This window comes from Amphiprion ocellaris, chromosome 15, assembly GCF_022539595.1.
Source record: "Amphiprion ocellaris isolate individual 3 ecotype Okinawa chromosome 15, ASM2253959v1, whole genome shotgun sequence".
Taxonomy (NCBI): domain Eukaryota; kingdom Metazoa; phylum Chordata; class Actinopteri; family Pomacentridae; genus Amphiprion; species Amphiprion ocellaris.
Genome location: NC_072780.1, coordinates 1,675,157 through 1,694,899, shown reverse-complemented (window position 1 = coordinate 1,694,899; position 19,743 = coordinate 1,675,157). Strand labels below are relative to the sequence as shown.

General features: G+C 39.0%; 1 protein-coding gene across 2 annotated transcripts in view; it reads left to right on the top strand.

Annotated features, from left to right (window-relative positions):
• shisa7b (shisa family member 7) overlaps positions 1 to 19,743 on the top strand; it is a 68,777-nt gene that overhangs the window by 43,007 nt on the left and 6,027 nt on the right. The window contains exons 7-9 of one of the 2 annotated variants that reach the window (XM_023264195.3): positions 3,816 to 3,884; positions 10,338 to 10,571; positions 18,766 to 19,147. In XM_023264195.3, the coding sequence (XP_023119963.2) occupies positions 3,816 to 3,884; positions 10,338 to 10,571; positions 18,766 to 19,147 (685 nt within the window). The remainder of the gene's footprint in view (positions 1 to 3,815; positions 3,885 to 10,337; positions 10,572 to 18,765; positions 19,148 to 19,743) is intronic. The other variant, XM_023264196.3, reaches the window with a different exon arrangement.

Sequence of the window (19,743 nt, the reverse complement as noted above, 5' to 3'; positions counted from 1 at the left end):
AATACGGAGCATTTATATGCATCGAAGTGAATTCTAAGAAATTTCATACATTTCTGAACCAAAAAAATCTGTTATGTCGAGAAGAATATTACTAACTTTGTTTCCTCTTTCTCACTCATGTTGTTGAGTTGTTTAATGAGCTAGACAGACATGGAGAAATGTTGATCATTGTGATGTGGTAATTTAACCTCTCAACCCCAAGCAGCTTTGTGCTCCTTCAGTATTTCAGAGTAAAATGTCCCAGTGTTTGACTGCTACAATCACAGGTGGATCTCTGTGAGAATATTTGTTCGGGCTGCACAAATAGTTAGAGCTAGTTTTTGGTTTCACAGCTCTCTGCAGTAAATGAGTGGGGACTAGAAGCTTCTCTGTGCACGTGAGGCGTTTAGGGAACATCTGGGAATTCGAGTGTCCATCAATAAGCAGATGGGTAAATATATAATTGTGGGACTTTTTGTGTCATAGTTGACATTTTTGCTGTTTTCAGGCCTAAAATCAACATGACCGCCTATAATCAAACACCACATGGCATTTTAGAGAAAGATTCTTCTAAATATTATATATACAACTGAGTGAAATTGAAATTGAAAGTTATTTCTAGAGATATTGTAGAAAACCCGTTGACAAAATGACTCAATGAGACACAAAGTTATCATAAAAAGAGACAAAATGACGAGACACACAAAATAACTACAAAACATTGCAAAATGATCACAGAGACAAACAAAACGACCACAAAACACCTAAAATCACCACAAACAGACTGAAAACAGCCACAAATGGGCGCAAAATGACCACAAAAAGACCTGAAATGCCCACAAAACAGACTGAAAATGACAAAAAAGAGGCAAAATGAGCAGGTCATGTGATCTGGAATCAACAGACTTCCTGGAGAGGTGTTTTTGTAATGTGGAACTTAGTGGAAAGTGATTTAATTTATTATTTTCCATATAAAATGTGATTTATATCCAACAAAGAACTATCTGTCATGATTATCTCAATTTAATAAAAAGAACACAATCCAAACTATTTCTGAATCAGCTCATTTTATTCTTGTTTAGCTCATTAGAAGGTGGTTGGTATTAAATTCAGACGGTTATTTAGTTGACATTTTAGTGATATCCAGTCATTTTTTATTAATAAGTGATTGTTTCCATAATAAATAGTTACGGAATTTGTTATTTAATTTTTTTTTACTTTTAACAAAAATATATGCCTCAGTTTTATATTGACCTGGACAAATTTTGAGTAATTTTGGACAATATTCTTGTTATTTTCAATAAGTTTTATGTCAGCTTGGATCTTTTCTCATCATTTTGGATCATTTTTGTGTCTTTGGGATAATTTTCAAGTCATTTAGGACAAATTTCAACACTAGTTTTTTTTATTTTTAATAAAAATGTGTGCAAGATATATCCCATGGATTTCAACAGTCCCTCAGTTATATATTGACCCAGATTTTCAGAAAATAAGGCATTTTGGATGCAGTTTAATTTAGATTTAGTCTCTAATAGATGCTCTAGTTTCAGGTCAAAAACGCAGCGCTCTATTTAGATGTGAAAGCGCAATCAAAATATTTTTCCTCTAAAATCAGTGAATGAATAATAATGATGATAAATGGTCCTGATCTTGCTATGGATCAGAATAATTGTGATTATCATTTTGTGCAGCCCTACTATTTTCATTCCTCTACAGAAATGCTGCATCTGGTAAACTTTAAAAGCTCTGGTTTGCTGCAAACAAGATTACAGCACCAGAATCCAAACAGATTCAACATGTTTGCGTTCTTATTTAAATGCATATGCTGCCCACACGCAGCAGCTTTGTGTTGTTTCTGGAGAGATAAAAACTGAGCTCTGGCCAACAACTATGCAGTCGAAGTGATGGTTCCAAATGGATCTCATCTCTGAGCCTTTACTGTCTTTGTGGAGGTGAATGTTGCAGTGAAAACGCACAATTACAACACATGATTTCTCTCTTTTCTGCTGCTGTGTCTGTCGCTCTCTCACTAAAACAAGCTCTTTTCTTCCAGTCTCTCCAGGAATTGTTCCTCGACTGTGAAAAATAGTTCTTGAAATTTGACCAAATTCTGCTGAGAAATACACCAGAAATAGTGGATTTCTGTTTTAATCTACTGCTGTTAGTTTGTTTTCATGTGATACAAAGAGCAGCAGCGCTTTGTGTTACCAAAACTGGGTGTTTGGTTTTATTTCCTGACACACACAGAATTATTTGTTATTCATACAGCTTAAATTGAATACATAAAACTCACAGTGATTATCAGATTGAAATATCTCTTTGCAGCTACGGATACAGGTAATGCTTACTTCATATTGATAAATCTGTTGATGTTTTTTTCTTAATTAATTATTTGATGTAAGAAAAGTCAGAAAACTATAAAAGTGAGCCAAAATGATCATTTAAATCTCTTGTTTTGTTGAACTGGTTATCCAGAAAGTCAGCTACTCGTCATTTTTTCATCACATAACGGTCACTTTTGAGAAGCCAGAAGCAGCAAGTAATCGTATATTGTGCTAAAAAAAAAAAAAAAAAAAAAAAAAAAAAAAAAAAAAAAATATATATATATATATATATATATATGTATATATATATATATATATATATATATATATATATATATATATATATGTATATATATATATCGACTGACAACAGGTGCAGCAAACTGAACTTCTTATGCTGCAAAAGCAGAATAAAACCCTCCACTTAGGATTTTGTACTTCTACCAAATGGTAAGGAAACATCTACTGGAAGTCCTCGGTTTACGACGTCCTCGACCTACAGCATTTCATTATTACATCAGAACTGGTTACGTGGAACTAGTTGACTAACGGAGCGGATGAATACGTCATTACGATGCTATCAGACGGCTTTGTTTCCATTCTCTGGTTGTACTCCACCTTGGATTGTGCTACATTCACTAACTTTCTGTCCTTCATTATGACTCCCAGCGTAAGTCAGACTCTTCTGATGCTTGGAAGAAAAGGAAAGCATCTCCATGGAAGTGAAATTAGATAGAATAAAACACTGGGAACAGGAAGAAACACCGACCAACATGGATCAAGTTGTAAAAACAGGTCAACATATTGTAGCGACCCTCTGTGATGAATGAGTGAGACTTTATCTGCTTCTCTGCTGGTTTATTGAACCTTCACACAGGCTACTGTGGACCGTAGCCAACGCCAGAATAACTAGAAAAACCCCATAACTTAGCTCCAGAATTAGCCACCGTTCCCAGCTCTCTCTACTGCTGACTCTCAGCCAATCAGAGGTGAGCTAACTAAACATGGCACGTTCACTGACATCAGGTAAATCTGGAACTGAACAATAAACATTGAAACCTCAACATCAACAACAATATCAGTCCATTACAATATTCTGTTGTCTTCTAGTAAAATGATTCATACATGCATGAAAGTCGTTGATATTCAGGACTTTATGAAGAACTGATCGATATCGTGATGCATGGAAGGACTTATGGCAACTTAAGGTGAAAATCGACTTGTGTAGATCATATGGAACGGACCTCTGAGGTCCAGGACTTCCTGTAATGAACTAATTAGTAGTTCTATTCAGTTAATTGAAGAAAATTCTGCCGTTTAAATACAATGAAAACAGAAAAACAAGCTGATTCCTGGAGGGACTGTTGTCTCCTCTTCCTGTCCTTTTCCTCTCGCTGTCCTGTCTCACCCTCTGTCTCTCTCTGTTCCTTTACTGACACTAATGCTGACTCGACACGCCTCCTGTGTCTCGAGTGGTTGTCCATCAGTTTGTCAGCTCTGCTCTCTTTGCAGCTGGGAACTTGCTCCACCATTTTAACCAGCAGGGGTCTGCTTCCAGCCCCAAACACTCTGCTACCATCGGTAAGCCTCAGTCAGCAGCACAGGCGGCGGCGAGCTGCCGGTCGGACTCTCGGCCTCACCACCACCCTGTCTTTCTGTCTTGGTGTCAGTATGAAGGCCGCGTGTCAACTAGATGAGTTTTTCCCGCATGTAAACGCATCGCATCTGAAAATCTCCTGCATGGTGGGCGGTCAAAAGCGGGTCACTAGGTGGTCACGTGACAGCGCTGGAGCTTCAGAGGGCTGCTACGTGGTCACGTGACCGCGCTTTCAGCAGGCATGTTGGAAAAATACAGCGGCACGGCTGCAAACTTTCTCTTTTATTTCAAAAACAGTTCAGTGAAAAGTGTTTGTCATAGTTTTAGTTCACCGACAGCTAGTTTAGATGTTTAAGGGCAGTTTCACGATGCATCAGATCTCCGCACGGCGCATCAAATTTGTATAAAGTAGAAGTTGAATCTACTTTATGCAGATGAGGTCCAGATGAACACACCGGATCGCAGCTGGAAACGCACCGCATACTGCATGCTGGTCCCTTTGCGGTGTGTTTCCAGCTGTGATCTGGTGTGTTTACCTGGAGCTTGCCGCAGCTCATTTGCATAAAGTAGACTTGACTTCTACTTTATGCAAATTCGATGAGGCATGTGGAGATCCAACGCAGTGTTCCCTCTAGGATTTTTTTCAACAGCGGCGGCAGGCTGTCCGGGAGCTGTGACGGCATAAACAAGTAGCATTTGACTGCAGATTTTACTGTTACAACTTACTTATTGAATGGCCAGTTGAAATAGCTTTTGAAAGGCTGAATGTAAAAATTAAAAACAAATAAAATAAAAACCAATGTTTGAAGAAGTTCATCTGAAAATGCAGTCAGCTGTTACATCATGGTGTGTAGATATTAGCTTAATGCTATCAATAGTTTACTCATGTTAGCGACACTGAGTTGGCACCGGGTCCAATTAACTGAAGCTACCGATATGCTACGTAGCGTTAGCTGGACATCAATATTTAGAGAACGTCTGTTTAACTTGTAAAATATATTATGAGTTATTTTAAGCTAATAACTTTTCTCTGGTGAGTCGCTGCCCTATTTTCCAAGACGTCACTTCTCTGACTCTCTGACCTGCTGCCTGGATGCTGGATGTGACGTCACTTTCAAGGCGATTAATTAACGTCGTATTAACCGACGTATCAGAGAGTAGATACTGAGACAGATAGTTATCTGTAGTTTACCTTAGTACTTGTGAGAACCCGACACAGTGCAGGACTCTGCTGTGAAGATGGAGACGTGGCAGTGGTGTATTTACGATGATAAAAAAAAAGAAAGATATTTGAAGGAGCTTCGGCTGGGATTTAGGAATGGCGGCCTGCCGCTGCTAAGTGAATGTAGAGGAAACACTGCAATGAATGGTGAAACTGTCCTCAAACGTCTAAACTAGCCGTTGGTGAACTAAAACCAGGACAGATTCAGCTGCTGCACAGATTATTTCTCACCTCAAATGCTTTCAGAAATACTTTTCGCTGAACTGTTTCGAAATAAAAGACAAAGTTTGTGACCGAGCCGCTGTGTTTATCCGACTCGTCTGCCGGACTGTCAAGCTGAAAGCTCGGTCATGTGACCACATAGCAGCCCGCTAAAGCTCCAGCGCTCTCATGTGACCATGTTGTGGTCCACTAGTGACTGCCCACCATGCGTGTGATTTTCAGATGCGGTGCCTTTACATGCGGGAAAAACTCATCTAGTGGACACGCTCCTTTAGAACAGCTGTGCCATTGTTAACACTACCTTGTGGCAACACGCTTCTAAATCACGGCACGTTTGCCATGACACATTTCCTTCTGTCACATGGTCGTGTTGAAGTTGACACATGTTCCATAAGAGCTTCCTGGCCTGCCCTCTGCTTAATGCAAGCCTGTGTGCCCTCCTCACCCACCACCACCACCAGCCTGCTTCCAACTGTCCTCCTCTCTGTGTAGCAGTGATGTTTAAATGTGCTTACAGCTGACACTAAACGTGACGGGAGGTCTTGGCTTAAGCGCATCACTGCTCGTACCCGAGTCTGTTTTCCCAGGCTTTGACAGCAGAAAGAGCAATGCTAGCTACGAGTGATCCGTCTCCCACCCATCCTGCTCCTGTTGCACCCAGGAAACAGACCGACTCCTACTGGAAGTCAGATAATTATTTGTGGAGGCTCGTTTGGTGCATCGAACATGGCTGCGACAGAACTCTGGACGGGGTTGCCATGGAAATGTGATGATGGTGATGATGAAGGAGATCAGCCTGATTTCCATTGAACTTTTTAAGTTGTTTCAGCGCCAGTTATTCCGAGCCATTACACCTACACGTGTCCCTCGTGGAATGAATTACACAAGAAGGCAACAGCAAAGGATAAAAGCAGGTTAGAGAATGCACACAGATAGATGAAATGTTGTCGGTTCTTCAGTTAACCAACAAATACAGTTAAAGACGTTTAACCCTCTCAGCTCCAAGCGCTTTCTTGACTACATTTTTACTCACTATTAGCTCATTTTTACTGCAATACAAAGTCCAGTACAGTATATGTCCAGAAGTAAAAGGAACTCAAAAATATCTTAACCCTCGTGTCGTCCTGTGGGTTAAATTGACCCGTTTTAAAGTTTGAAAATATAAAAAAGCTATTTTCACAGTGAAGCTTCTGATGTCCACATTTTCAACATTTCTGGGAAATCTTTGAACATTTATTGGTGGAAAAAAAGAAATGTTAAAAAAAAAGTTTCTTTAAGAACATTCACAAAAAAATCAACCAAAATCCAGCGAATTTGGCTGGATTTTGGTTAAAGTGGGGGGTTAAAGTGACATAAATCATTTTTTTAAAAGAAAAATAAACCAATATTAAAGTTGTTATATTTATTTTACAACATTCTAAATGTCTGGAATCAATCTGAGCAACAGTTTTCCAAGAATTTTAGCTCTACATACTAGATATTTTACTCCATATATTTTTAATTTAATTTAATCTGTACTTGCCTACTCTGTTTTCTGTGCAAACAAACCCTGCAGTTCAATCTGAAACTTTTATCACGTGACTTCTGAGTCAGTCGTGGCTTCACAGTTGCACCAAGGAATGGAAAAATATTAGAATTCTGTCAGAGCAAATGATTTACTTTTTTCCATTTTTTTCAACGCGACATGTCGAATAAAGTTGTATAGTGCTCTAAAATTATAATAATGTTACGATTAAATGCTCTTTATGTTTCAAACTACTGTATGACTGTGTGACTGTGAACTCATATAACCCAATGGACCCAGTAGATTTACATGATTAACTTTGGCCATGAAAATCTAACAAGCTAGGTGAAACTAAAGACATAAAGTGAACAACACATAAAGTGAACAAATATTATGATTCGAAGCTTCGACGAAACCAAAAATCATGCATGATGAGTTCAAGGACCGCCAGAAAGTAGAAAATCTGATTATTTTTTTCTGTTTCTGACTAATAAAGGCTGCAATTCCGTTTTTTTTTTTTTTGTTTGTTTTTTAAAATAAATAATATGCCTTTCAAACCTGTTGGCAGATTTGGGGTTTAGACCAGGGGTGTCCAACATTAGGCCCGTGGGCCAAAAGCGGTCTTCCAGAGGGTCCAATCCGGCCCTCAAAGTGTAAAAATTCCAGAGAAGACATTAACTGCAGATTGTAAATTAGTAAAACTATAAATTTAAAATCATTTCTAGACCAATGACAAGTTGTTTTGATCATAAAGTAAAATACTAGATTGTTCATTGTTCTTTTGTCATTTTGTGTCTCATTTTTGTAATGTTTTGTTTTTGTTGTTTGTTGATATGACTTTTGCCGTTTGTCTCATGTTTTTTTCATTTTGTTTCTGGCTTTTGTCATTTTTTTGTCAAATTTTTGTCGTTTGTCCATTTTTTTGTCGCTTTCTAACTTTTTTGTTTAATTTTTTTGTCTTTTTTTGGGTTTTTTGTGTCGCTTGTCTCATTTTTTTGTCATTTTGTTTCTGGCTTTTGTCATTTTGTGTCTCATTTTTGTATTATTTTGTCTTGTTTTTGTTGTTTTTTGTCTGACTTTTGTCATTTGTTTCATGTTTTTGTCGTTTTGTTCCTCGTTTTTGTTGTTTTGTGTCTCCTTTTTGTCTCGCTTGTGTTTTTCTCTTGTTTTTTCATTTTGTTTCTCTTTATTCATTGTTTTGTGTATCATTTTTGTCGTTTAGTTTTTTTCTCGCTTGTGTTGTTAGTCTATTTGTCGTTTCGTTTCTCGCTTTTTTCATTTTTCTGTCAAATTTTTGTCGTTTGTCCATTTTTTTGTCGTGTTCTAACTTTTTTGTCGCATTTTTTGTCTCTTTTCTTGTTTTGTTTCGTGTCGTTTGTCTCATTTTTTGTCATTTTGTGTCTCAATTTTGTAATATTGTCTTGTTTTTGTTTTTTTGTCGTTTTTTGTCTGACTTTTGTCATTTCTCATGTTTTTGTCATTTTTTTCTAGTTTTTGTCGTTTTGTGTTTCCTTTTTGTCTTGCTTGTGTTTTTTGTCGTGGTTTTGTCATTTTGTGTTTTGCTTTATTCATTGTTTTGTGCATCGATTTTGTCGTTTTATGAACAAAGGAACCATTAGGAGTTGTGGTTATTTATTTTTGGCGTTTGTCCATTTTTTGTCACTTTCTAACTTTTTTGTCAAATTTTTTCTCTTTTTTTTGTTTTGGTTCGTGTCACTTGTCTCATTTTTTGTCATTTTTTTTTTGTAGTTTTTGTTATTTTGTGTTTCCTTTTTGTGCCGCTTGTGTTTTTTGTCTTATTTTTGTCATTTTGTGTTCGCTTTATTCATTTTGTGTATCATTTTTGTCATTTTGTGAACAACAGCACCATTAGGAGTTGTGATTATTTATAGGTTATTATACTGTGACTTTTGTGATCTGGTCCACTGGAGATCAAACTTGGCTGAATGTGGAACCTGGACTAAGATGAGTTTGACATTCCTGGATTAGCGGGTCAAACAAAGTAAATAATTCACTCAAATTTATCACTTTAGAAGCACCATTTGCTATTCTTTGCTAAAGTACACTCCTTTATAGTGAGGTTTGCTTTGACAAAAAGCTAAAGACATGAAGGTTGCTCAGAAAAATCACACATTTGTGCTTTTATTGTATCTATTGCCATAAACTCTGATGATTTTAGTTAATTTATGGCCTTTTATTGGTATTTTTGGCTATAAAGGTGAGATTTCAGACGTTTGATGGATGTTTTGCCCTCGGTTTCTTTTATTTTCACTCTTCCTGTGTTGGCTAAAGTTAACAGCCTTTGGGAGAATATGAGAACACTTCAGCTCTGAGTCAGACTCTCTGAACACACTGAGCAAAAGTTCATTTTTCCAGGACACCATTATCAAACCTCTTTGTCAGCCATCGTAGGTGTTCCAAAAAAGAAGAGAGAAATCAATTACCTTCCACTCATGGAAATTACCAGGCTAATCCTGCATCCCGGCACCAGAAAAACGCTGCATTTGGTTCAGTATTTAACGCCTTTTGTGTGTGTTTTCTCCAGACCACGTGATCTCAGAGCTAGCATTGCTTTTTCCCAGCCGTGTGTGTTCAACGTTCACGGTGCAGAAGTCGATGTGGTGTGTGTTCCCTGGGTGGCACTTAACAGAGACATCATTGGCCATTATTGCCCATTACTGACCAGTATATGTCCAGTATTATCTTAACAAGATGGCAGCCCATAGCATTACCACCCCAAATGGACTCGGCATTGATTGCGTCTATCTCTAAGACAGGAAACAACAAACAACAACAAATGGCCACAGTTACGCAACCTTTAATTGTACTTTAACTGTGTTTTTTCTTACATATTTAAACCTGTCCTCCATCTTCTGCTGACACCCAGCAGTCCAGCAATGGGCAGTTTGTGGATTTCAGATGTTATCTGTTGGATCTTTTTGGTTTTAAATGTGCCAAACCCACACATGTCGGGTCGCTGCTGAGCGCTCCTACATGTTGGGTCATTCAAAGTGCCGTCTGGTTGGAAGATATGAATGTACTCGCATACTTTCTGATGTCATTGATATGATTATTTGTGTTGCAAAACAGACCCTCCCCCATGCCGCTAATCTTACATAAGACAAATCATTTCTCTGTGTATTGATCGATGTGCTGCTTCTGTACTTTGCATAAATATTGAATGTGTGTCTATCTAGAATCCTTCCGTGTATTTCTGTGTATTTACATGTGGCTGACATGTTTGTGTCGGAGAAACGGACCAACAGAGTAGAGTTGTATTTATAGATGGTCGCCATGGAGCTCAAAGACACTTCCTGTGTTTGATGATTGCTAACTAGCTTCTTCCTCTGTTTCTTATTCTTCATTTTCTCCTCTTTGCATCCACTTTTCCTTCTTTTTCGTTCATCTCTTCCTCTTTTCTTTTCATCTCCAACCTTTTCCCCCATTCCTTCTATCTCCTGCTTCTTTTTTTTTTCTGCCTCTCTCCAGAGCGTGGACCTCGTATGAACAACACCCCACAGCTCTCCTCCGGGCCCACCCTGATTTCCAGCAGCAGCAAAGGCCCCGGAGGCGGCGGCGGCAGCATCATCGGAGGGGGCATGAGGCACAACAGCAGCCACCCGTCCTTCTCCCACTCCTTCCACAACCTGGCGCAGCTGCCGCCGTCCTATGAGGCGGCCATGAAGCCGGAGATCAGCCGCTACAGCTCCCTGAAGAAGCTAGGTGAGATGAAGGGATGGAGAAAGAGTAGGAATGCAGGAGAGGGAACAAAGGATGCGAAGAGAAATGCCTGAGGGAGAGATGAAGGGGAGGGCAAGTGGGGCTAATTGATTATTCAGGACCACAGAGAGCTTCCAGGTGAAACAGCCTCACAGGAATCTTCTGGTGCTACAGTGTTTACGTGCAGTCTTATGTACAGTTCGCACAGGATAACTGAAGTCTGTATTTTACTTGAATTTACTGCCATTACCGCCCAGATATGATGTCAAATGTGTGCACACTGCAACATCCGCTGTCGTCACGTCCAACAATAAACACATCTACAGCAGCAGTGAGCAGCGTTGTCGGGATAACGGGCCGTCAGGACGTTTGTGTTCAGCCTGTTGGAAGATAGGCCTAGAAAAATATTTCTATTTTATTTAACCTTTATTTAACCAGATAAAAAACCCATTGAGATTGAGAGCTCTTTCACAAGCGAGACCTAGCCAAGAATGGCAGTACATACAGTTAACCCTCCTGTTGTCTTCATTTATGGGCACTAAAAAATACTGTTTCCTTGTCTGAAAAAATCCAAAAATTCTGCAAAAAAATTCCCAAAATTTCAGAAAATTTGCAAAACCTTTGGGGAAGAAAATTCCAATAATTCCTTAAAAGTTTCCCTTAAAAGTTTTTTTTAAAAAAATATTTAGAAATCACCCAAATTTAGCAAGAAAATTCTTGTAAATATTTTCAAAAACAAAATAGTAAAAATCTTCTAAAAAAATCCTAAAAATATCTAAAGTGATTACATATATATCAGTAAAACTTCTAATATTTTCTTAAGAACATTCACAAAAATCAACCAAAATTGGTTGATTTTGGCAGATTTTTTTGTAAATGTTCTTCAGAATAATTTTTACATTTCTTTTTTTCTACCCAAAAATGCTCAAAGATTTCCCAAAAATGTTGAAAATGTGGACATCAGAAGTTTTACTGTAAAAATATATTTTTTTTCCACATTTTCAAATTTTAAAACGGGTCAATTTTGACCCGCAGGACGATACAAGGGTTAAACATAAACATAAAAAATACAAATAATTAATTTTACAAGATTAGTGAGAATAAAACATTTGCTCTCAATTAAAACATTTGCACTCCAGAAGCCTGGATATGATTGGATTGATAATTGAATTAAATGGATTCAGAGATACCAGACTTTGGAGTTTGAGCTCTGACTGCAAAATAGTGATTAGAATGGAACGATTAGTTTAATTCTTTCTGTTTTTACCGTCTCTGGCTGACCAACGGGGCCATTTTGGTGACTGATTTTCTTTTTAAAGATAACATTTTTTCAAATCTTCTGGTGTGTTTTAGAGGGTTAAATCATGGAAGCGTATTCTAGTAATGAACTGGTAAAGATGCAGATGTTGAAGTATACATTTATAGAGCTACACTTTGGTTCTACATGTCCATGAAGTTTAAAAAGAGAGAGATTTGAGACATCAGAGATATCTGGACTTTTAATCCCTAAGCTCCAGCTGCATTGGATCCTACAGATTCTATATGTTTAAAGCATCTTTTTTGTGCCTGCAGGGAACTCCCACATCTTTCAAACATCAGTATGATACCATCATTTCTTCTTTTCCTTTTTTTATTTAGAGAGCTCTTTCAAATCAACAAAAAACACACCGCTCTTTTTAAAGGCTGAGTAGTTTTCCCTATTCCTAGTAAACTGGATTTCATATATAAAATATTTGATGACAACATCTGCTGTGATTTTCTCCTCACTGATGTTAAGTTAGTCCTTTGAGACCAAACTTTGGGCATCTTTATATTTCTGTGGTTATATTTCTGTGGTTAGCAAAGACTGGCCTTTTAAGAGAACCCAGATTTTGGTTTAGATTTTGCTCACTCCAGTACCTGAGCATATCTCTGCTGTAAATGACCTCCTCCCACCACATGACTGCCCTTCCAAGTATTTGTCTCTCTGTGGTCTGGTTAGTCGGACCTTCAAGCTGCCGATTCTCCAGTGAATCCAGTTTATGGCAGCAGGAACGGCCACCAGCAGATCTGTGACTCAGCCTCAGAGCCCAGCAACCATCTCAGTGTTGTCTGGAAACTGTTCTAGGTAAAAATAAGTTCCACAAACCGTCGCAGAAAAGGAGAAACTGATGGAGGGAGAATTTAGGCAGTGGAGGAGATGAAGACAAGATGAAAGAACAAAAGATGGAAAGTAAAAAGAAACTGGAATTAACCTTGTGAACCACTGCACCTGTTAGCAGGTTTGAAAGGCATGTTATCTTTAAAATAATCCCCAAAATCAGACTACGGGGGTCCTTGACTTATGCTGGAGTTCTGTTCCTTCAGATTGATGGAAGTCGATTTTCTCTGTAAGTCGGAGCTCTGGTGAAACTGTAACCAAATCCGTTCCGTGCATCACGATATCGATCAGTTCTTCATAAAGTCATGAACACCAACGACTTTCATGCATGTATGAATCATTTTACTGGAAGATAACAGAATATTGTAACGGACTGATATTGTTGTTGATGTTGAGGTTTCAATGTTTATTGTTCAGTTCCAGATTTACCTGATGTCAGTGAAGTGAATTCAGTGACGTACATGCATTACGTTTGCTGTGATTGGTGGAACTGATGGGAGGCGGGGCAAAATTGCAGAAAAGTTGCGGTGATTGGACAAAATTGCAAGGTGGTGCATAATTCATGGAATTAGTTGAATTTGCGTTAATTGTTGTGATCGTAACATCAGGAATTCCTGGAGGGACTGAAAAAAGATATTCAGGAAGACAGATGAAAGAGAAGAATGAAAGAGAAAGAAGGGTTGTAGGGGAGAAATGCAGCGATAGGGGAAGGGGCGTTGGCCGGCCGGTCGGTCTGCAGAGGCCTGGCTGCCGTCGACGGGAAGAGAAAAGCTTCCCTCCCTCTCTGGGCTTCTACCTCTCGGCCTGTGATTGCTGAGGACTGCAGGGGGAGGGGAGTCTCCTCTGCAGGCCGGTGATGGATGGTTCCTACGTGGGGGATCGTCTGTGCTGTACATGGAAGCAGCAATGAGGTGAAAGCTCAGTCCAGATGAGGTTCTTTATTATTTCAATTCAATCAAAAGCAGAAAACGCTTCAATGAGACGACGCAGCGTTTTGGAAAAGGCTTCCAGTCATTTTGAGACCTTCACCTCGTTTCCTCTCTTCATTCATGAAACAGGATGGATTCGATCATCAAAAATGAGAGAAATCCGAGCTGGAAACAGATCCTCTAATTCATTAATTTTTCCTTTGCAGTTTAGCTGCCACGTTTCTCTCTTTGTTTTGCTGCTCCTCTCTTGTCTGTTAATTGCACCGCCTCGAATGACTGAGCAAATTAATTTACAGACAGCTATACGTCTGCAGCATGGTTGCACACAGCCTTTCCCTGGATAATTAGAAATCCTTTCCACATGTTGAATAAAGCACAGGGAAGTCTAGTACAGTCACTGGATATTAGTTTGACATCAGAGTAGAGTCCTTGTTGTCAGGGTGCAAACTTTACTAGACTAGTTTGAAAACGTCACCGAATTTTTATTTTATTGTTATTATTATTATTATTAATAATAATAATAATAATAATAATTATTATTATTATTATTATTATTATTATTATTATTATTATTATTATTATTATTATTATTATTATTATTATTATTATTATTATTATTATAAGAAGAAGAATGGTAGTTGTAAAGGCACGGGTTTGCTTCAACTCAAGGACTTTTGTTCACATTTTTCCTACTGTGGGCTCATTTTTCCTCAAGAACTACACAATTTTCTAAAGGTCCTCTGTGCAGTAAGACACAATTTTAATGTCATAAATCGTCAAAAAAAGACAAAGTTTAAATTCTTTTGTTATTTATTTGACATTAATAGCAAACACCTGGAATCAGTGTGTATAACACCAGTGCCCACAGGTCTTGATTGTAAACACGAGGATTCCTCGTAAAGATTTGATGCTACTTAGATTTTCTGTTTCCATACTCGTGTCCTCTCTGTTCTGTCTAAATGCTGCCTGCAGTTCAGTCGAAAAGTCCTTTAATTTGTGTCATGTTGGTCACAGCTGAGTGACTTAAGCAGCACAGAATCTGTAGTTTTTTCTAGAACCACTTTAAAGCAAACTCTTTATTTTATGCATTTTTAAGTGAGACATGTGGAATAAAATAATGAAATAGCAGAATTTTAAACTTAAATTTGATGAATTTTTCAGACAGAACTGCACATCCCAGATGAGTCGTTCATAGACAGTTGGACAGTTGAAAACACGATTCTTTCTTTTCTTTCCTGGGTATGGATGCCTCCTAAGGACGAGGGAAAATGAGGCATAATAACAGTGAGGTGTAACAGCGTGCAAAAGGAAACTGGATCAGTCGAGCTGCATCAAAGGTGCAGGCAAATGCAAATCCATACAGTGTGACAATGTTGTGAAGAATGTCCCACAGTCTGAAAGCTACCAAACCAAAGCTACAGGCAGGAGCTTTAACGAACAGCTGGAATTACAAGAATGAATTCCAAAATCCACGGAGGAAATGACCACATAGGGCGGCAGCCCCCAACCACCGGGGTCATTTTGATACAGAAAGAATAAAAACGTTTTATTTTATTATTTTATTTCCAATAGTCTGCACAGTGTTTTATTCTGAAAAATGACCAGCTCGTCTTCCTGTTACTTCAAGCTATGCTTGTTCCTGCCCTTGACCTGTCAGTTTTCATGCCCATGAAGCCGTCTTATGCCTGGCAAAATGAATAAACTGTAGAGCTTCTTTGAAAAGTAAATACCTATTTAGCACTACAAAGTAATTTTATTAGTTTAGGACACTTTTCTTTAATAATAATACAGGAGTCCTCGGTTTACGACGTCCTCGACCTACAGCGTTTCATCATTACATCAGAACTGGTTACGTGGAACTAGTTGACAAGCGGAGCAGATGAATTCGTCGTCACATGGCGCTATCAGACAGCTTTGTTTCCATTCTCTGGTTGTACTCCACCTTGGATTGTGCTACATTCACTAACTTTTTATCCTTCATTATGGCTCCCAGCGTAAGTCAGACTCTTCTGATGCTTGGAAGAAAAGGAAAGCCGTCTCCATGGAAGTGAAATTAGATAGAATAAAACACTGGGAACAGGAAGAAACACCGACCAACATGGATCAAGTTGTAAAAACAGGTCAACATATTGTAGCGACCCTCTGTGATGAATGAGTGAGACTTTATCTGGTTCTCTGCTGGTTTATTGAACCTTCACACAGGATACTGTGGACCGTAGCCAACGCCAGAATAACTAGAAAAACCCCATAACTTAGCTCCAGAATTAGCCACCGTTCCCAGCTCTCTCTACTGCTGACTCTCAGCCAATCAGAGGTGAGTTAACTAAACATGGCACGTTCACTGACATTAGGTAAATCTGGAACTGAACAATAAACATTGAAACCTCAACATCAACAACAATATCAGTCCATTACAATATTCTGTTATGTTCTAGTAACCGTTAACCGTTTACTTAAGCGACCTTTCAAAATAAACTCCCTTTATAACAGGAAATGGCAACATAAAACACAAGATGTAATTTCAAAATAAAACTCCACATATTTTAGCCACAATGAATTTGGGTCCTTTATAGCGAGCACTTGAGATGTGAGGTATGTTTGAGTCTGTGATGGCAGGTTTGTGTTTTATTTATTCCAAAACTGCCCAAATTCAATTCAGTTTTATTTCTATAGCGCCAATTACAGGTCAAATTGTCTCAAGATGCTTTCCAGAACCCATATGAACCCCCAGATAGTCCTCAGCAGACAGTGGCAAGAAAAACACCCTTTAACAGGAAGAAACCTTGAGCAGAACCTGCCTCTTTATGTGGCATCATATGATTTCTTTTGTGGGAAATGATTTTACTTCCAAGACTCTGATAGCATCAACAGAAAAACCGTAAACCTGACTGAATCACTGCTGCACCAGATTAAAGCAGTACATTTAATGGTCTGATTATTAAGGTAAAACCCACCCTGGATGTGAGTTGTGGTGGAACAGCCCTTCTACCGCAGACTAAAACTGTTATTGTGACACAAAGAGAGGGAACACGGCCTCTCACCAGCCGTCGTATGAAACCTGCTGCTTTTGATGCAGTTCCCCATGCGGCGCTGCAGAAAGGACGCCGATAAAGGCTTCTTTGTCTGGAGCCGGGGAGAAACCTCGAGATAATTTGGCCTTACAGGACGGGAGTAAACAGAGAGAGGGAGAGAACATGAGAGGAATGGCAAGAGAAGAACGAAAGAGCAGAGAGAGGAGAGAAAAGAGAGGAGACAAAGGAACAAATAGAAGGAGGGGAAGAGACCTGAGAGGGAGGAAGAGGTAGAGAGGTGGCTGGTTAAAGGTCAGCTTTAAATTGGCTCTTGGGGAGCTGCTTCCATGGAAATGCTTTGAAGATTAAAGAGGGCTGTGGAGCAGAAAGCACAGAAACACTGGATTTCACTGTTAATCACACTAACTGTTTCTGTTTCTTTATTTTCACCTCATTCTGCTTCTGTTACACTTTAGTTTTTATCTCGTGCTCTTTCTCTCTCTCTTTTACCTTTTATTCCTTTATGCTTCATGCAGTATCCAGCATCTCTCTCTTTTGCATTATCCATTCTCGCCTTCTGTCTTCTCCTCTCGTCCTCCTCTGACTGGATCACCTCCTTTTACCTTTCCTTTTTCCATCTTTCTCCCATCTCTTTTGGGTTCTCTTAAGGCAGGTTTTTCATTCTTCCTACTTCACGTAACCATTTCCACCTCACTTCTGCTTTTCTTTTGTTTCCTTTTTTCTTTTTCTACCATTTTTCCATCCTCTTTTCTCTCCCCGTCGTCTTTCGAGGTTCATTTCCATTCAGCAGAAGCATTTGATCGCATTATGTGATATTCCTAAGCAGGTGTTAAGCTGCTCTGAGCTTTTTCACCGCTTTCATCCACACTTTCATGACACGATGTCTTTCTGTCGAGGAAGATCCAGTGCAGATACTAAACAGACTGGGGGATTGTTTTATCAAGATCCGATTTTTTTTGCTTTATTTCAACCTGGCAAAGGAAAATTAACCCTTAGAACTCCAAGCGGTTTCTGGTTGGGTCGTGTTTTTGCTGTAATGTAAAGTCCTGCAGCTCTAGCTAGAAGTAGAAATAACTCCAAAATGTTTTCTGTGCAGCATGACACAGTTATGTCATAAATCATAAAACAGGATAATTGATTTTGTTTGATTACTTGTGCATTGGATGTTTTACTACTTGAATTTCTCCTTCCAACACTGCCTGCAGTTCAGCCTAGAAGTTCCTGAATGTTTGGGTTGTGATCATGAGTTCCTAACGGCTTCACAGTTGGGCTGAGGAGGACAGATATTTAGTTTTTTACAGAATCTAGTCACAGCACACTGTTTATTTTTGGGAATAGTAAAGTGATTTTGATTGAATATTCAGATTTTTAGCTTAGATTTGATTGTTTCCTGACAAAACTGAAAGTCACACATGATTAGTTCAGGAACCGTGGTGTCATTTTTGTAAATAGATTATGACAGCTGTTCAAGTTTAGGGGCTTAAGTGGGCTATTTTTCACTTTTTTCACTATATGCAATTTTAGTCAAAATCCAGTGAGATTTAGCCCCATACAGAGTAGAGGATGATTTATAGTCCCAAAGGATGATTAACATCCTTTCTGATCAATCTGTGGCTGTTTAGGATGAAATGATTGGTTGATTAGGAAAAAAAAAACCTCTCAGATTTGACAACCAATTAATCATTTCAACCCTTTTTCTAAGCTGGTTCCACCTTTTTTTCTGTCATTGTAACTTGAATATCTTTAAGCTTTGGACTGTCAGAAATCCAAAGCAAGTTTTTAACGCATTATAGATGCCAAAACATCCATTCTGTCATGCCTACGTGGTGGACAGGTGTGTAATTGAGTCATTAGATGCACAAAGTTTCATTCATGGACCTTTGACACCAGATGTCTTCAGATATTCATAAATCTGGAACTGAACAATAAACATTGAAACCACAACAAACTCATCCAGGTCCTGGTGATTGTAGGAGCTTCAGGAGAAATCAGCCGGACTTCTCTGGAAGACGTTTCTAGAAACGAATAAATAAATGAATAAATAAAGAAGCTTTTCAATTACGTCATACATTTTTGTCTTTGTTTTGTTGAATCAGAGAAAGAACTGGACGAGTATTCGGGCTACTACTCCTCCAAGCGTCGCTCCAACAACGCCCCGCCCTCCTTCCACTCCTCGCAGCACCACCTGCCCTACGGAGGCGACTACACGCTGGGCTCCAGAGGTACGCTGCCCCTCCACGGCTCCCGGCCTCACCTCCACATCCCGGCCTCCACCCCCAACCCGTACCCGCTGCCGGCCCAGTCGCAGTACACCAGCTCCTCCTTCGACAGGCCGCCGCGCCGCGTCCGGTCCCAGGACCAGCTGCTAGCCTTCGGGGAGGGAAACACGTTGTCCCGCCTGTCCAAGAACCAGCAACACCAGTACTACAAAGCCATGATGAACACCAGCAGGAGCTCCACGTCACAGACGCTCCGCAGGTGAGACCATGATATGAAATAGTAAAGAGAAAGTAGAGATCAGATTATTTCAGGTGACACGAAGAAAATCCCACAAAGGAAAAACAGGAGTCATATTTTATAAATGTCACAGAGAAGGACGGTTTCATTAAAGTTTCAGGAGTCTGACAATGGGACGATATTAAATTTACATAACAGAGAAAGTCCACTCTCAGTCTGAAAACTTTTATCTCAACTCAAATACGTTCCACGTACTTCTTCTGGGACCAGATCCTCGGCATGTGACAGATGGATGACAGATTTTGCAAATAGGATTCATGATGAATTAATTAAAAACAGTTTCACATGTTTGAACTGGAATATCTGATCAGAGGGTCGGACTGCATAGATCTAGAATCACATTTTAATGCAGGAAGGAATTATTTTCTTGGAAAAACTGTAACTGTAATGACTCAGTGCAAGTAGAATTTTAAATTATAGTTAAAAAAAATGATATAACATTCTCTATTCCAAACACTGTAGAAAAATTCACCTAAACTCTTTGTGTCTTAACCCCAGGCAGTTTCTGGGTGTCTTTTTGCTCCTCATTTCTCACTGCAGTATAAAGTCCTGCACCT